The sequence below is a fragment of the Cherax quadricarinatus genome, chromosome 39 (genome assembly GCF_038502225.1).
Source record: "Cherax quadricarinatus isolate ZL_2023a chromosome 39, ASM3850222v1, whole genome shotgun sequence".
NCBI lineage: Eukaryota > Metazoa > Arthropoda > Malacostraca > Decapoda > Parastacidae > Cherax > Cherax quadricarinatus.
The window spans coordinates 1711535-1730235 of NC_091330.1; the positions used below are offsets into that span (position 1 = coordinate 1711535).

At 37.8% G+C, this 18701-nt stretch overlaps 1 protein-coding gene across 5 annotated transcripts in view; it reads right to left on the bottom strand.

Annotated features, from left to right (window-relative positions):
- Positions 1–203: 203 nt before the first annotated feature.
- Positions 204–18701, bottom strand: part of LOC128696267 (platelet binding protein GspB) — a 28371-nt gene continuing 9873 nt past the window's right edge. For all 5 annotated transcript variants that reach the window (XM_070092256.1, XM_070092255.1, XM_070092257.1 and 2 more), the window contains 4 exons: positions 13559–16893; positions 5214–5306; positions 2137–2313; positions 204–971 (listed from right to left, as the gene is read on the bottom strand). In XM_070092256.1, the coding sequence (XP_069948357.1) occupies positions 879–971; positions 2137–2313; positions 5214–5306; positions 13559–16893 (3698 nt within the window). In that variant the 3' untranslated portion in view covers positions 204–878. The remainder of the gene's footprint in view (positions 972–2136; positions 2314–5213; positions 5307–13558; positions 16894–18701) is intronic.

Below are 18701 nucleotides of genomic sequence, written 5' to 3' on the forward strand. Positions count from 1 at the left end.
TTTCATCATGATCCCTGACTCATTTCTGAACCGTGGCCCACCTGCACCCACCAACCATCATACCCATATCTCAAATTTTTCAGTTTAACTCAAACCTGGATTCCTTCTTGAGGGCAAATCCTAACTCAAGCCCATTTTAACTCAAGGGACCACTGTATAACATCTTCCAGCTACATCAATGATACTGAAACAATGGCCTAAACTACATAATTTTTATTAGAATTCTGCTAAATGTTTACATTTTAGACTATATTGCATTTTACATTGTTTCACATAGTTTTTATATAGCTTCACATAAAACAAAAATATTAAAAGACAAAAATTATACTTTTATTCTCATAAAATTATCATGCAATGGTAAAAAAAAAATGAAGTTTTACAGGGAACAATCTAAGGTTAAATTAGCCATCACTAAATTCCACTAAAAATAGTGTACATATATTTATTTATTAATGACAGCTCATTAGATTATAAAATTTTCCAAGCTATCTGAATGCTTTTAATCAACTAGTGTACAGCATTGTACAACTGATGCTCAAATAAAAATTAATATATTTTTAATTAATGCATTAATCTGCATCAGACGCCTTGCTACCCTCAGAAACTCTCTGGGGTAACCGTAGCTAAAACTCAAAGGCCGCCCACTTAAATTATTTTTCAACCCTTTTAATAATCATTTTGTACGAATGCTGTACATGATTTTTCCAATACTCATTATTAATCAGCCATACCTTCATTCCTGGAGGTACAGGGTGCGCTTAAATTTTTACTGCAAATGATATTACACTAACGTTTGATTATGAAATAATTTCAAAGTAAAATTTTTTTCATATTAATTTTCCCCAGCAATAAACATTTACTGTTTATCAATCTTCAATTTACTGTTTATCATCTTCAATTATCAGGTCACTGTTTTCCACTTCTTCAAAAAAGCTGTTGGTGCTGGCTATCCATTCATTCATTGATTGTTCCTGGAAGTCAACAAATCTTGGTTACATGTTTATCAGAAAAGCTTAAGAATCATTTCATATTCTAGAAAAATATGTGGAAAACAAAAAATATGACACTGAGAAACTGATTTACCAGGATACTGACAAACAAGAAATGTTTCATAAACAATGGACAAAATGATAAACGATCGGACAGACAGAAGGAATTCAGTTTGATCTTAGTAATTAAAATTAGTGCATACAAATTACATTAACAGATCAACATTAAATTTTATGCTCAAAAGAAACTACTGAAAAATGGATACGATTTAATAACCTAACACATTTCCAGCATTATCAATACACTGCCCTATATCTACAAGCTGGAATCCAAACATTTAAATTATTCTATTTAAGTGTTAAACACAGACTAAAGTATAAAGTGCAATTTATATGCATAAGGTGATCCTTTACTGACATTTTGCCCACACAGTGGGCTTTATCAAATCATAAACAGATCTACCTGGAGAGAGAGGATATAGAGGAGCCTAATGATATGAAGAGTCAAGTGACATTGTGTTGAAGCTCATTTCTTGGGTAGACTAATGACAGGTTGGCCAAAATATGTGACTGAGAAGAGATTGAATTTGAGAACAACCTGCCTAGCATGGGCCAAGACATGCTGCAGTGTTGTTGCTGTGTAACAAAACGATGAAGGAGTTTCCTAGCAAGAGGCTTAGTTATCTTGTAGAAGCTGTTGTTCTGGTTGGATGTGATGATGAGTGCTGATTGTAAGATCCTACATCTGTGTGTGTCTTCCTCCTTGACAGTGACTCATGCACCTTTGTAATTAATTAATTAAATGGTTGTGGAAGTTTTGGTGTAAAACACAGGCATTCTTCAAGTCATCCATTCTGCTGGTGTGTACTAAGCAGCATGAGCTACACTGCTACCATATATCACCAAAGAAATGTGCAAAAAATCAGTTACAGGAACTTTTTTGATAACACCTTGTATTACTGAAGCTAGCAAGGAGGTTCTGTATAATGCTTGCAAAACATTTTGGAAATCTAATAAAATTGTATGTTAACATTAGCAGATATCAAAATGGGCTTCCCTACAGGCATATTATAATTCGTGCCAAAAAAAATTACTTTTGTTTCTTTTAATTAACACTAATTTTATATAAAAAAGAAACATTACTTACATAAACCTTATTCCTTTTATTCTTTAAGGTATTACATGATTTTCCTGATAATGATTCACTAGAGAGGGAAGAGTCCTCTAGCGAGTGGGATGACGATGCAGTTCCTTTCTTCTTTTTGAGGGAAGTCTTTGCCTTGAATTTCTTCCTTTTCTTTTTGCTCCTCTCTTTTCCATCATCCTAAAGGGTAAAGAAAAGTTATAGATGTGGGTCATTTAAGATAATAAGCCATGGCAGGAAAAGTAAAAAAATAAATTAAACTGAAAATGAACATAGGAAAGACCAACGTGATGATGGTAACAAACAAGCTAGGTAATGAGAGACTGGATATCAGATTGGAGGGATAGAATATGGAGGAAGTGAATGCATTCAGATATTTGGGAGTGGATTTGTCGGCAGATGGGTCTATGAGAGATGAGGTAAACCACAGAATTGATGAAGGGAAAAAGGTGGGTGGTGCAGGTCTGTGGAGACAAAAGACGTTATCCATGGAAGCAAAGAGGGAAATGTATGAGAGTATAGTGGCTCCAATAAGAAGGAGGTTGGAGGCAGTGGAAATGTGTCTGAGGGCAATGTGTGATGTAAATATTATGCAGAGAATTTGTAGTTTTGAGATTAGGAGTTAGTGCAGAGTTACTAAAAGTATTATCCAGAGGGCTGAGGAGGGGTTGTTGAGGTGGTTGGCTCATTTAGAGAGGATGCAGCACAATAGGACGACTCTTACCCTGCAAGGCAGGGTAGGGGTCATCCTAGGAAAGGACAGAGAGAGGAGGTATTGTATGCAAGAGTTTTGGACGTCCAGTGGGCATATGTGAGTGTATTACATTGGAGTGAGTGAAGGCAAATGGTTTTTGGGACCTGATGAGCTGTTGAGCATAAGCAGTGTAACAGTAAAGGGATTCAGAGAAAACTGTTAGCCTTACTCAAGTCCTGGATTGGGAAGTGGAGTTCCTCCACTCTAAAGGAGGGCTGGGGATATTTGCTGTTTGTAGGATCATTTGAACTGTCGTGTACATGCATCTGCGAATGGTTGTGAAACTTTTTCTTTTTCAGGTCACCCTGTCTCGGTGGGATATGGCTGATTCATTGAAAAAAAAAATTAAAACACCAGCCATTTCTCACCAAGGTAGGGTGAGAAACACTTTCCCCGTCTCTCACTCCACTATCTTATGAGAGAGGCGCTAACACTACAGTTCAAAACTGCAAATATCACTATCCCTGCTTCAGAGTGCAGGCTCTGTACTTCCCACATCCATGACTCAAGTCCAGCTAAGGTTTCCCTAAATCCCTTCATAAATATTACTTTCCTCACACTCCAACAGCACATCAATTCATATGACCCCCCTCATCTCAAGGGCTTAGAAAGAGGGAGGGGTCATAACCTCCTTGCTCCCTTGTACTGAAGTAATTTCCCCCCACCCACACAAACATACACACAGCCATACTCCGCTTTATGTTATTTAGGCCTAAGTCAGATTTAGATTTTGCCACCTAAGTGGCTAGTTTATTGTGCACCCCATATTAATCCTGTGGATGGTAGTACAAGGAGGCCTGGTCACAGACCGGGCCGCGGGGGCGTTGACCCCCGGAACTCTCTCCAGGTAAACAAGAGCATATGGAAACACAAAAGGCCTAGGAACTAGGCCCCAAAAGGGTTAACAGGTGTGCATTTGGCCTACATAAAATTTGCTTTTTACGCCACATTTCTAGAGTAAATTTCAGTTCAGCGAATGCCATTATATCCGACTTATGTCACTCAGCAACGTCACCTACGTCATAATTTTTTAAATTGTGTTCATTAGTGTTTTTAGTGTTCTTTAAGGTTTAGCAATAGCTATATTCTTTCGTGAGTTATTTATGCTAGTTTTTCGGTGTTTTTCGTCATTTTAAGGCATTATATCCGGCTTACATCAAAACTGGGTTACATCATGGCTTTTGGAACCAATTAATGACGTAGGGCGGGGTATGACTTGTGTATATATAAAATGCCAGGAGCAAGGGGCTAGTAACCCCTTCTCCTGTATACATTACTAAATTGAAAACAAGAAACTCGTTTTTCTTTTCAGGTCACCCTGCCTTGGTGTGATACAGCCAGTTCATTGGAGAAAAATATATAATACTGTGAATGATGGTGAAAATGTTTCTTTTTTGGGTCGCCTTGCCTAGGTAGGAGACAGCCAGTGTGTTAAATATAAAAAAATAGTGGTACCTCGAGTTACGAACTTAATTCATTCCAGAAGGCTGTTTGAGTGCCATTACCGAACGAATTTGTTGCCATAAGGAATAATGCAAATCAGATTAGTCCTTTTCAGAGCCCAAAATTACACTTACAAAAGCACTTACAAAAATACACTTACATAATTGTTCGAGTTGGGAGCTGTTCGAAACTTGAGGTACCACTGTATGTTATGGGTTCCATTTTGTGTGGGTGGGGGGGAAAGGGTAGTACATTTAAGATAGGGCTGGACTTTGAAATGAGTCGAGGTAGAATAAAAGCTCTTAGCCTGTATAACTGATTTTGAAAAAAAAAAAAAATCTGGAAGGTAAAGCTTGTTCTCCATAAACACAAATATGAGAATATCCTTCTTTCACGAGAAACACAAATTTCCATCAACCCTATACGTACATTTTTTTTTTTTAACACATCAGCCATTTCCCACCGAGGCAGGGTGACCCAAAAAGAAAGAAAAACCCAAAAAGAAAGAAAAAACACTTTTGTCATCATTCAACACTTTCACCATCACTCACACATAATCACTGTCTTTGCAGAGGCACTCAGATATTACAATGTAATGTCATGAGAAAGGAAGACATCAACAGAGACAAAGCCAGGACTTATGTGTGGTCAGAAGAGACATTCCCCAATTATTTCACAGAAACTAATATGAATATTAAATTTGGCACATGATAATTTATACTTCCTAACATCAAGAGATTGTTTCTTTTGACAAAAAACACAGAAGTAAAAGTTTAGGCTGACCAGATGATGCATTTTTCAGATATTGCACAGATTCAAAAACATGTGCCTACACAGCCTATAAATATATTTTCTACAAATGTATATTTAATATAAGACTCACCTCAGTATCTGTTGTGGTACCTCCTGCGTACTCACGAATAAATTTCCGTCGACATTCTTCCAAACAACTACGATTGTAGGATTTTCTTGGTGGCTGTAAAAGTATGCAAAATAAATATAGAATTATTAGTAAAATGTCAAAATAGTATACTAGTATCTTTACAGTTACCTTAAATAATGTGAAGCTTTATTCTCTCTTAGAAGTTGAAAAAAATGCACACATTCTTATAAAATCTTCTGGCAGTGTAAGGTTACCTTTGATCTGAGACCGGTTTTGAATTATTTCTACCCTTGCAAACTGGCCTAGAGCCAGGTTTTTCTGTTGATTACCTGTTCAATAAAGCTACTGCTGTTGGTGGCCCACATTCTGATTGACTTTGCACTAGGCAGAGGTAATAATAATGATCTTTATTTCAACAAGTACATGATACAACTTATAGAGACCTAGTTGACATCAATGACATACTGTATAGAAAGTCCCTTGCTATGCAGAGCATTTTGGGCAAATCAGGTGGCTCTGGTGGCCTGTTGGTTAACGCTCTCGCTTCACACGGCGAGAGCCTGGGTTCGATTCCCAGCCAGAGTAGAAACATTGGACGTGTTTCTTTCCACCTGTTGTCTATGTTCCCCATCAGTAAAATGGGTACCTGGGTGTTAGCCGACTGGTGTGGGTCGCATCCTCGGACACTGATCTAATTTGCCCGAAATGCGGAGCATAACAAGGGACTTTCTATATAGTAGTATGTCATTGTTGTCAGCTAGGACTGTATACCTTGTACATGTACTTGTAGTAAATAAAGATTTTTTTTTTTTTCAACAAGTCGGCCGTCTCCCACCGAGGCAGGGTGACCCAAAAAAAGAAAGAAAATCCCCAAAAAGAAAACACTTTCATCATCATTCAACACTTTCACCACACTCACACATTATCACTGTTTTTGCAGAGGTGCTCAGAATACAACAGTTTAGAAGCATATACGTATAAAGATACACAACATATCCCTCCAAACTGCCAATATCCCAAACCCCTCCTTTAAAGTGCAGGCATTGTACTTCCCATTTCCAGGACTCAAGTCCGACTATATGAAAATAACCGTTTGCCTGAATCCCTTCACTAAATATTACCCTGCTCACACTCCAACAGATCGTCAGGTCCCAAGTATCATTCGTCTCCATTCACTCCTATCTAACACGCTCATGCACGCTTGCTGGAAGTCCAAGCCCCTTGCCCACAAAACCTCCTTTACCCCCTCTTTCCAACCCTTTCGAGGACGACCCCTACCCCTCCTTCCTTTCCCTATAGATTTATATGCTTTCCATGTCATTCTACTTTGATCCATTCTCTCTAAATGACCAAACCACCTCAACAACCCCTCTTCTGCCCTCTGATTAATGCTTTTATTAACTCCACACCTTCTCCTAATTTCCACACTCCGAATTTTCTGCATAATATTTACACCACACATTGCCCTTAGAAAGGACATCTCCACTGCCTCCAACCGTCTCCTCGCTGCTGCATTTACCACCCAAGCTTCACATCCATATAAAAGTGTTGGTACTACTATACTTTCATACATTCCCTTCTTTGCCTCCATAGATAATGTTTTTTGACTCCACATATACCTCAACGCACCACTCGCCTTTTTTCCCTCATCAATTCTATGATTAACCTCATCCTTCATAAACCCATCCGCCGACACGTCATCTCCCAAGTATCTGAAAACATTCACTTCTTCCATACTCCTCCCCAATTTTATATCCAATTTTTCTTTATCTAAATCATTTGATACCCTCATCACCTTACTCTTTTCTATGTTCACTTTCAACTTTCAACCTTTACACACATTTTCAAACTCATCCACTAACCTTTGCAATTTTTCTTTAGAATCTCCCATAAGCACAGTATCATCAGCAAAAAGTAACTGTGTCAGTTCCCATTTTGAATTTGATTCCCCATAATTTAATCCCACCCCTCTCCCGAACACCCTAGCATTTACTTCTTTTACAACCCCATCTATAAATATATTAAACAACCATGGTGACATTACACATCCCTGTCTAAGACCTACTTTTACCGGGAAGTATTCTCCCTCTCTTCTACATACCCTAACCTGAGCCTCACTATCCTCATAAAAGCTCTTTACAGCATTTAGTAACTTACCACCTATTCCATATACTTGCAACATCTGCCACATTGCTCCTCTATCCACTCTATCATATGCCTTTTCTAAATCCATAAATGCAATAAAAACTTCCCTACCTTTATCTAAATACTGTTCACATATATGCTTCAATGTAAACACTTGATCTACACATCCCCTACTCACTCTGAAGCCTCCCTGCTCATCCGCAATCCTACATTCTGTCTTACCTCTAATTCTTTCAATTATAACCCTACCGTATACTTTTCCTGGTATACTCAGTAAACTTATTCCTCTATAATTTTTACAATCTCTTTTGTCCCCTTTCCCTTTATATAAAGGGACTATACAGTGGACCCCCGCATAACGATTACCTCCGAATGCGACCAATTATGTAAGTGTATTTATGTAAGTGCGTTTGTACGTGTATGTTTGGGGGTCTGAAATGGACTAATCTACTTCACAATATTCCTTATGGGAATAAATTCGGTCAGTACTGGCACCTGAACATACTTATGGAGTGAAAAAATATCGTTAACCGGGGGTCCACTGTACATGCTCTCCGCCAATCCCTAGGTACCTTCCCCTCTTTCATACATTTATTAAACAAAAGTACCAACCACTCCAACACTATATCCCCCACTGCTTTTAACATTTCTGTCATGATCCCATCAGTTCCAGCTGCTTTACCCCTTTTCATTCTACGTAATGCCTCACGTACCTCCCCCACACTTACATTCTGTTCTTCACTCCTAAAAGATGGTATACCTCCCTGGCCAGTGCATGAAATTACCGCCTCCCTTTCTTCCTCAACATTTAGAAGTTCCTCAAAATATTCTCGCTATCTACCTAATACCTCCATCTCCCCATCTACTAACTCCCCTACTCTGTTTTTAACTGACAAATCCATACTTTCCCTAGGCTTTCTTAACTTGTTTAACTCGCTCCAAAAATTTTTCTTATTTTCATTAAAATTTCTTGACAGTGCCTCTCCCACTCTTTCATCTGCTCTCCATTTGCACTCTCTCACCACTCTCTTCACCTTTCTTTTACTCTCCATATACTCTGCTCTTCTTATAACATTTCTGCTTTGTAAAAACCTCTCATAAGCTACCTTTTTCTCTTTTATTACACCCTTTACTTCATCATTGCACCAATCACTCCTCTTTCCTCCTGCCCCCACCCTCCTATAACCACAAACTTCTGCCCCACATTCTAATACTGCATTTTTAAAACTATTCCAACCCTCTTCAACCCCCCCACTACTCATCTTTGCACTAGCCCACCTTTCTGCCAATAGTCGCTTATATCTCACCCGAACTTCCTCCTCCCTTAGTTTATACACTTTCACCTCCCTCTTACTTGTTGTTGCCACCTTCCTCTTTTCCCATCTACCTCTTACTCTAACTGTAGCTACAACTAAATAATGATCCGATATATCAGTTGCCCCTCTATAAACATGTACATCCTGGAGTCTACCCATCAACCTTTTATCCACCAATACATAATCTAACAAACTACTTTCATTACGTGCTACATCATACCTTGTATATTTATTTATCCTCTTTTTCATTAAATATGTATTACTTATTACCAAATTTCTTTCTACACATAGCTCAATTAAAGGCTCCCCATTTACATTTACCCCTGGCACCCCAAATTTACCTACTACTCCCTCCATAACATTTTTACCCACTTTAGCATTGAAATCCCCAACCACCATTACTCTCACACTTGATTCAAAACTCCCCACGCATTCACTCAACATTTCCCAGAATCTCTCTCTCTCCTCTACACTTCTCTCTTCTCCAGGTGCATACACGCTTACTATAACCCACTTTTCACATCCAATCTTTATTTTACTCCACATAATCCTGAATTTATACATTTGTAGTCCCTCTTTTCCTGCCATAGCTTATCCTTCAACATTATTGCTACTCCTTCTTTAGCTCTAACTCTATTTGAAACCCCTGATCTAATCCCATTTATTCCTCTCCATTGAAACTCTCCCACCCCCTTCAGCTTTGTTTCACTTAAAGCCAGGACATCCAGTTTCTTCTCATTCATAACATCCACAATCATCTCTTTCTTATCATTTGCACAACATCCACGCACATTCAGACTTCCCACTTTGACAATTTTCTTCTTATTCTTATTATTATTATTATTATTATTATTATTATTATTATTATTAAACAACTTCTACACTAGTTCTGGCAATACTTCTAATATGGGACAAAATCTGATGGGGCAACAGATCCAAAAATGATGGACAAAGTCTGTTGGCTGCAGAAGTATCACTTATTGTTACAATCACCACAAAAACTCATATCTATCTGCCACAATTGCTCCCTTTTGTTATTCTGTTCTATCAATGGTTTACTGACTATATTATCAGGTTTCTCTTCTTCACTCCAGAGAGAACATTCCCAGAACACTGAAGCATTTCCAGTTTAATTACTTTATTGACTCCATGCAAAGCAATATCTTTTTCCCACTTCTGGGATTTCACTCTAAACTCTTTTTCCAAAGAATACTAAGTGCTTGCATTAGCGGTATTTTGTACTCTATAAAAATAAATTCATAAACCAGGCCCTGATGCTGCATATAGGGGCATGTTTTCTATTACCTTTCCAAATTATAGGGGAAGAGAGAATGAAAAAACTATCAATTCTCTCTTAATCTAGTGAATTTAAATTGATCTTCGAAAAATTAGCTCATTTCCTTTTCGTCACCAGTAGATGAACACCCTATGAGAGGTGGGTCAAATCTAGAAGTGATTTTCTGCTTTGATTTTGCAGATGTAGAAATAATCAGGTTTTTCTTGCAATTTTCTGAACAATGTTTTGCTTTGTAGTTCTTCCATTTGGTGTAAGTTTTAATTTCTGCTCTACATCGGCAATCCCTTTGTAGAGATTACCTTTCCTTTCTTGTGAAATATGCTCATTTTTAACTCAGTATGGTAACCCATTTTATCTTTAAATGCAGAACCTGATCTTGCAGGCTTTCTCAGTGGAACATATTTTATGCAGACTTTGTAAACTTCTATACTCAGCTTTTCCAAGCACTGGTGAGGGTTAAGAGTGCTCAGGCTTTTCTCCCAGGGAATGTGTGATAGTCTTTTTCTTATTTTGTTCCAGTTAATACTCCAATTGTTTAAGTTAAATTTACTGAACATCCCTTCACATTGGCTATTTCTTAGGCTCTCTACACATGAATTTATGCTTATTTATACTTGAATGAGGTAGTGATTGTAGCACATTTGGGACTGTTATGTGTCATTAGCTCCTCATTCTAGTTTATTTTCATTTCTAATAGGATATGTTATCTGTTGGTTCAAAGTATGCTTTTCAGAGCCCTAATAGTTCTCTGGCATCTGTCTGTGGAGCTAACATCTTTTCAGGTCCTACTTATGGTGTAATGCAGTTGTCTACCATCTTGCATTTAACATTTGGCAGGTTGAAATTGCTAGAGGATAATATCTGCAGTAGGATTTTCAAAGTTTTCAAGGCTGTTATTTGCTTATCTGGTCCATGAACTTCATGGCTGACAGCAGTTCATATACAGTAAAACCCACTCATTAATGGACCTCTCAAACTGATTTCTGCAATTTCAGACAAAAAAATTGGCTAGACAAATGCTGTAATTATCAGACAAAATGGACAAGCCTAATTCCACATTTTGTCCAAAGTGATAGCATCCAGTTGTCTTCTGTAGTATCAGGTCAAGTCCACTAACCCTGATGTCTGTCCATTACGAGCTATAGTGGCCATGTCTAGGACCTGTCTGTTTTCATTGTTCCTAAGCCTTAAGCCACTTGCCCATTTATTGTTTGTGCTCCCTCTCACAGACATTCATCATTCAGTTTCTAGGTAAGTGGTAGTGCCAAGGGAAACATGTGGTTCTCAGAAATCTAAGTCTTCTCAATCTTCTAAATTATTTTCACTAGCAGAGCTTTACAGCTCCTCTGACTCGGAATAAAAATTATTCTGAGTCACCATTCTCAATCACAGCAGTTTACACATTTCTCCATCATAAAAACGTAAATAAAATTATTGTAAGTTACAAGGAGTACTATAAAATTACTGTACTGTAGCAACACAGGTTACAGCACCCATATTCTTAGTGACTGGTTGTCTTTTGAATAAGTGGGCCAAGTCCACTACTTCAGATGACAAACAGACAATCATGAAATGCTAATTTCATAATTTGGGAGATGTGGACAATTGGCATTATAATACCACCCCACCCCCATTCCATATGCCCGTTAATAAAAGGTTTTACTGTAAAAGGATAATTACCAGATTTTTTTTTTCATTTAAATCTGAGGATTTAAACGGTTCTACTAACGTACATATTTACTCTCTCATATCTATATACACTGTAGGTCTGCCCTCACATCTATTTAAAACATCCTTTGTATATGAAAGGACTTATCATTTGGGATGTCTAGGTTATTCTGCATTGTTAGTACCTCTGCGGCTGTACCATCTTGTAATATGGTCCTTGATTTTTATATCCATTTTCTCTGCTACTGGTTGAAATCTGGGCTGTTGTAGTTTTGCATAATTGTGAAGTAACTCCCAGCCATTTATTCAAAGTATTAGGTTCTGTATAGCACTAATGAAATGGATAAATGAACATTTAACATCACTTTTACCTTTATTGAAGGCTCTTGTTGGCATATGGAAGATAGTGAGGAGAGGAGAGAGAGAGAGAGGTTATTGTTTGGAAGGAAAAATCCCCCTCCATAAGGACTTCAGGTATCAAAGCCCTATCCGTGGTTACTTCCCTTCTTTGTCCTTTACTGGCACTAGGACCAGCTTGAGTCACTGGACCCCTGTCACACAAAAAATCTGTCTAGAGAGGCCTGTTTCTGGCGTCTCTTTAAGCTTTGCCTAAAATGGGACACGGCACTGTCATTGAACATGTTGCTGACATGGCTTGCAAAAGCTTTGTTGGGGTGATATTTCTCCACAAAAGTTTGCACCTCACTCCACTTTGCACTTATGTCCTTAATCACTGAAGAGTGCACATTCTCCCCTCTCTCTTCCTCCTCCTCTGAAGCAATTTCCTCAGCTAAGGTCTAGTGCTGTTCCAGATGAAGGTCTTGTAGCTCTTCGGTGGTTAGCTCTTCCCTGTAGTCGTCCACCAACTCCCACATCCTGACCACTCACCTCCAACCCCATGGACTTCCCCAAAGACACAATAGATTCCACAACAGGCATAGGGTCGTCAGGGTCAGCCTCAAACCCTTCAAAATCCTTCTGGCACTCGGAACTTTCTTTGGCCCCATGGTAGCTTATTTAGCAGTCACAAGCACAAAAAACAATGGATTATTACAAAATACGAAATGTTTCGGATGAACGCGCGGAATAATGTTCACTGAACGAGTAACAAAGGCAGACTGAGTCACGAATGTATGAGCGGCCGTGTCCCACGGGCAGGCGGACACGTCTGGTATGGACGATTTCTGAGCGGATGTACGAAAATAGGGAAAATTTCACTGAAAAAAGTGGTCGAAAACTGAACTGCACGATAACCGGACCAGGCGAAAACCAGGGTTCCACTGTACAAAGCTGCACACCATATGCTAAGATATACCACAATGTGCAGGGCACCCATTAAATATTTGCAAGTCCTTTTTTATTCATCTTTAGATTTCCCTGATAATTTTTTGTTAAAAACAAGAAATTAAGATACAAAATGTTACTATACCAGAAACTAGGAGCTTATGGAGAAATATAAGTCAACATAAAATTTACTTTTAAATAACAGTTTCTCTAGAATACAGCTTGGTCATCTGCAGGTAATTACTCTACAGTACATCATTTTATCCTAAATGTATTTGTAAGATTATCAGAACATGAAGGCATGATTACAAATAAACAAATTTAATCAACACAAAACAAAATTATTAAGAACATGAAATTTTTTTTAAGCAAACCTAACATGACTATCTTCAGTGTCATGCTATAATCCCATACATCCAATGAAAGTTACAGGCATGTGTGAACTTACTGCACACTGTAATATGGTATAAGTATTCCCAGATAATAAAATGCCACATCAACACTTCAAACTAATCCACTGGCTGAATAAAACACAAACAGTACAGTAGTAATTAAAAAGTGGTTTAAATGTAATATAAAAGGATAGCAAAAATTCAAGCCATAATACCTCCCAAAATGATTGCTTCTGCACTAACCTTTAAAAATGATTTCTCAGGTGAGTTAAGCTCATCATCCATAGGTTTATGATGAATCCTCTTAGGGGAGCAGCCATTCCCAGGTAGACAACTCATGTTTTCTACATTTTCCTTCTCTAGGTTTTCCACATCATCCTCGTCAAACAGTAACGACACATTGGTATCTTTCTCAGAATCCTCATTTTCACACATTGCAGCCTGAGGATTTTTTTTTGTTCTCTGACTTTTTCTTACTTCAACTTGAAGGGAATTATTTTTTTCTTTTAATACCTTTCTTTGAACAATCTTGTCTACATTATTCAGCTTTGCTTGATTTCCCTTCTGTTGTTTATCTGCATCTTTCTCTTCAACAAAAATTGAAGTGTTGACATCTTCAATACCAGTATCCTGGTTTCTGCATGTTGCAGGATGAGCAACTGTTTTATTTTTTCCTTCTCCAACTTCACTTGAATGATCAGTTTCTTTTAATTTCTTTCTTTGAACACTTTTGCCAAGATTAGCATTTGACACCATAGATTTTTGGGATCGGATTGAACTTAAAAAACTTGGTAACGATGATGACAAACCATGCACAGCCAACACACTCGATGAGCGACTAGCAGATATATTACTTCGATTTCCAGGTCGAAGGAAACCCCAAGAGAAACGTGATGGTTGACTTGATGGATGGCATTCATTGTACACATCTGATGTACCAGTCACTTCCAAGCAAGACTGCAGTTGTCCTGAACATCTCACAGGAGACAAGTCAAGCTCACTCCCTTCCAACTCACACTCCATTTCATCAAAGCCAAAACAAGTTACAATATCTTCTTTTGCTATGTTTGTAGCTTGCTCATCAATTAAATCAACACAAGAATCTGATGCCTTTGCGTTTTCAACCCTTGGAGTGGATGAGCCTCCGATGTATTTAGAAATGTGCTTAGAAATAGCAGGGGTAGGAAATACACTGACTGAGCTCATTGGAATTGATTTAGATGATATTAGTTTTGTAGGAACAAATGAACTAGTGGTTTCAAAATCATATTCTTTAGTGACACTTTCAGTTTCATGACTGTAAAAATCATTACAATTGTCCTCTGAGGTAACACACTCTCTCGCAAATTCATCATCAGAGATGTCGTTTCCTGATAATTCATCATTTTCTCTGGGACTGCATACACTAGATGCTGCAGATTCAGTCTCTCTCCTGGCAGTGCCTGCTAAATCACCATCTACCCTGGCACTACACACACTAGGTGCTGCAGATTCGATCTCTCTCCTGGCAGTGCCTGCTGAATCACTATCTTCCCTGACATTGCACATACTGGATGTTGCTGATTCAGTCTCTCTCCTGGTAGTGTTGGTACTGATAGGAATTTGGTTTTCTGAGGGAAATGTAATCTCCTTATCTGGATCAGTTGTAAGCAGTGTTAATTTAAGTTTTGGCTTATGTGTTCTAACTCTCTTTTGGCCTCTAGGCTTAGCCACTCGTCTCTTCTTTACTATCTCATCTAATGGGTCACACACAAAGTCAAATATATCTTTACTTTTAACCCTTATAGATCTCCTCTTTCCAGAGTTAGGTTTAGAATCCATTGCCCAAACTGGCAGTTTTTTTTGTTGTTCACCATGTGATACTTTCTCATTTCGGAATCTTGTTGAAGTTTGAGCTAAAGATTTTGTAGAGTATGTAACTTGATGAGCAGGAGATTGTGAAGAAGTAGGTGAAACTCCTAGGCAAAAAGCACATGAAACTGCTGTACTTCTTGCTGAAGATCTTAAAGCTCGTGAATCTTTTGGAGTTAATGCTGACTTCGATGAAGCTTGTGCAACTGCTGTACTTCTTACTGAAGATCTTGAAGCTCGTGAATCTTCTGGAGTTATTGCCGACTCTGATGAGGTTCGTGAAACTGCTGTACTTCTTACTGAAGATCTTGAAGCTCGTGAATCTTTTGGAGTTAATGCTGACTTTGATGAAGCTTGTGCAACTGCTGTACTTCTTGCTGAAGATCTTGAAGCTCGTGAATCTTCTGGAGTTATTGCCGACTCTGATGAGGTTCGTGCAACTGCTGTACTTCTTACTGAAGATCTTGAAGCTCGTGAATCTTCTGGAGTTATTGCCGACTCTGATGAGGTTCGTGAAACTGCTGTACTTCTTACTGAAGATCTTGAAGCTCGTGAATCTTCTGGAGTTAATGCTGACTTTGATGAAGCTTGTGCAACTGCTGTACTTCTTGCTGAAGATCTTGAAGATTGTGAATCTTCTGGAGTTATTGCCGACTCTGATGAGGTTCGTGAAACTGCTGTACTTCTTGCTGAAGATCTTGAAGATTGTGAATCTTCTGGAGTTATTGCCGACTCTGATGAGGTTCGTGAAACTGCTGTACTTCTTACTGAAGATCTTGAAGCTCGTGAGTTTTCCGGAGTTATTGCCAACTTTGACGAAGCTTGTGAAACTGCTGGATTTACTGAAGATTTTGATGAGGCTTTAGAAAATTTGCTTTTAACAATACCACCCTTTGTAGACACTTTACTAAGCAAATGATTTTTACCATTACTTTTTTCTGCATTCTCCTTTGATGTAACCAAATTATTTTTGTTCCTTATTCTGCCAATTCCTTTCATTAGCGATTCTTGGTATGAAATCCCACCTCTAGGTTTTAAATTCGACCTTCTGCCACTTGTAGTTTCCACCATAGCACACACATACTCGTTTAGGTTTGAAGCTTGTTCTAGTGGAAGATTCTTTTTAGAAACCTGTTTTGTTCCATCAGTCTGCCTTAACTGCCCGACTGGACTAATTTCCTTCTTAATTCTTTTTGATTTCTTCAATGGAAGATCTTTTTCATTTGTCAAGATAGAATTTTCCTTATCACAAACTCTATTTCCCCGCTTACTCATTTTCTCAGGAATACCAGTAATCTTATGCTGAACTTCCAAACCATTTGTTCTTTTCCTGGAATTTATATTATTACTCCTCTCACTGAGCGGAGAGAGCAATACAGAGCGCTTATGAGACTTCACCTTGCAAATGTTTTTGTTTTCCTCATCAAGGTCATTCTTTTTAAAATTCAATTGCTTTTGAATAATATTCAACTTTCTGTGCCCTATTATTGGAGATGCAAGAAGGCTAACATCAAAACTGGATTCTTTATTCACACATGAAAAATGAGTCTTTGACTGAGTTCCGACAGCACAAGATAAAACTGACTTTCTTTTAAGCACTGGAGACTGTCCATCTGACATCGTTCGTAAAGAATAGACCTGTCTGGAGTGGCAGGCCATACCTACATTTTTACCTTGACTCTCTGAAGTAGAGCCATTATGTTCCACTGGTTGGCCTACATCAGAGCCTGAAAAAAACAATTGATTATATTCAGTATGCAGTTATTTCTAGTATTACATTAAAAGAAAGCAAGTGCTGAACCCAAAAGGGTTATGGAGTATTAAGGTGTGAGGATGAGAATTATTTGAATGTATATGTAGCAGATAAAATCAGAGCAAGGTATGTGAGAATACGAATACTTAGTTAATACTATATTAACCCTTTGAGGGTCGACAGGCCCTCTCCGAAACTCGTTCTCAGGGTCGGCCAAATTTAAAAAAAAAAAAAATTATTTTCTCTTATGAAAAGATAGAGAATATTTTCCCGATCATAAGGACACCAAACATTTGAAATTTGATGGAAAACTTACGGAATTATGCTCTCGCAAAGTTAGCGGTCTCGACGATTTTTACGCATCGGCGATTTTGCCCACTTTGAGCCCCGTTTTCGGCCAATTCCACTGTACTAGTCGACAAAAAACATGAATATTTCGCTAGAACTCCATTTTTTCTATCGAATGGGTACAAGAAACCACCCATTTATGAAATTCAACTATCCAGTACAGTGGTCAGAATTTAGCAATTTTGCCAATTTCACACAAATTTCAAAAGATGCCAATTTCCGAATAGGGTCCAGAATGAACAAGAAAGACATTCCTGGCACTAAAATGACATTTCCTCTGGTCATTAGTCACGTCTCAAGGCCCCTCCTATATTCTTTTGCTTTCCACTTTGAATTTTTATTCTCACAAAAAATATAAGATTTACTGTTATGCAGACTACTGCATTAGTGTAAAAAATGGTATAAATATTATTGGTGCACTTGTAAAAGAATATTAGACTCACCAGTTGACGTGTATTGCACGCTTGGCACGATTTGTTTACTTTTGAAATTTGGTAAAAATCGAACATTTCTGCTACTTTGAGCTCAATTTCAAGGTACCTTTCATTGTAAAACCAGTCAAAATCATCTCAATTTCTGTAATATGTCTTCCATTCTATAAAATGAGACCAAGAAAACTAGAATACAACAATAAATACCATACGAAAATACAGTGCAAAGTCGCTGTTTTATTCCAAAAAAATTGTCAAAGTTTTTTTTTTCTCATTATGCACTGTGTGCTGCAGGATTTTTTTTAGACTGTGCACACTGATCACATAGACCCATTCTTTCATATGAAGGCCTACCAGCTTTCTCCCACTAGATTTGAGGGCGCTAGAATTTAGGCGTACTAGTACGTCAAAAACCCTGGGTCGTAAGCCGTACTAGTACGTCCGAAACCCTCAAAGGGTTAAAGGTATTCAGTAATTTATCATAAAATTTAATAAAAATTGCAATAAGGATGAAGCTAGTTACCTGAATTGATACAAAATGTTTTGAGATAGTATATGCCTATTTAGTAATAAATGAAAGTTGAAGGAAGGATGGAACAAGAACAGGGACAAAATTGGATGAAAGACAGGGTTTCAGGATTTGTTCAGCATAATAAATTGTTGACAGGATCCCATTAAGATAAGGAGTAGCTTTGATGTGGTTGGCAGAAAGGGAGCCTCCTTCAACTTTCATTTATTACTAAATAGGCATATACTATCTCATCACATTTTGTATCAGTTCAGGTAACTAGCTTCATCCTTAATGTAATTTCACAGTATTAACTAAGTATTTGTGTTCTCATGCTATTTTTTTTTTACCTGCTTCATATACATTCAAGTCATTCTCAATGAATTTATTTTCCTGTGAATATCAAAATGTTATACAGTATACATATATGTAAAATACTATCTCATCACATTTGTCATAATTCATGTTACTATTTTCACTCCTATTGTAATTATC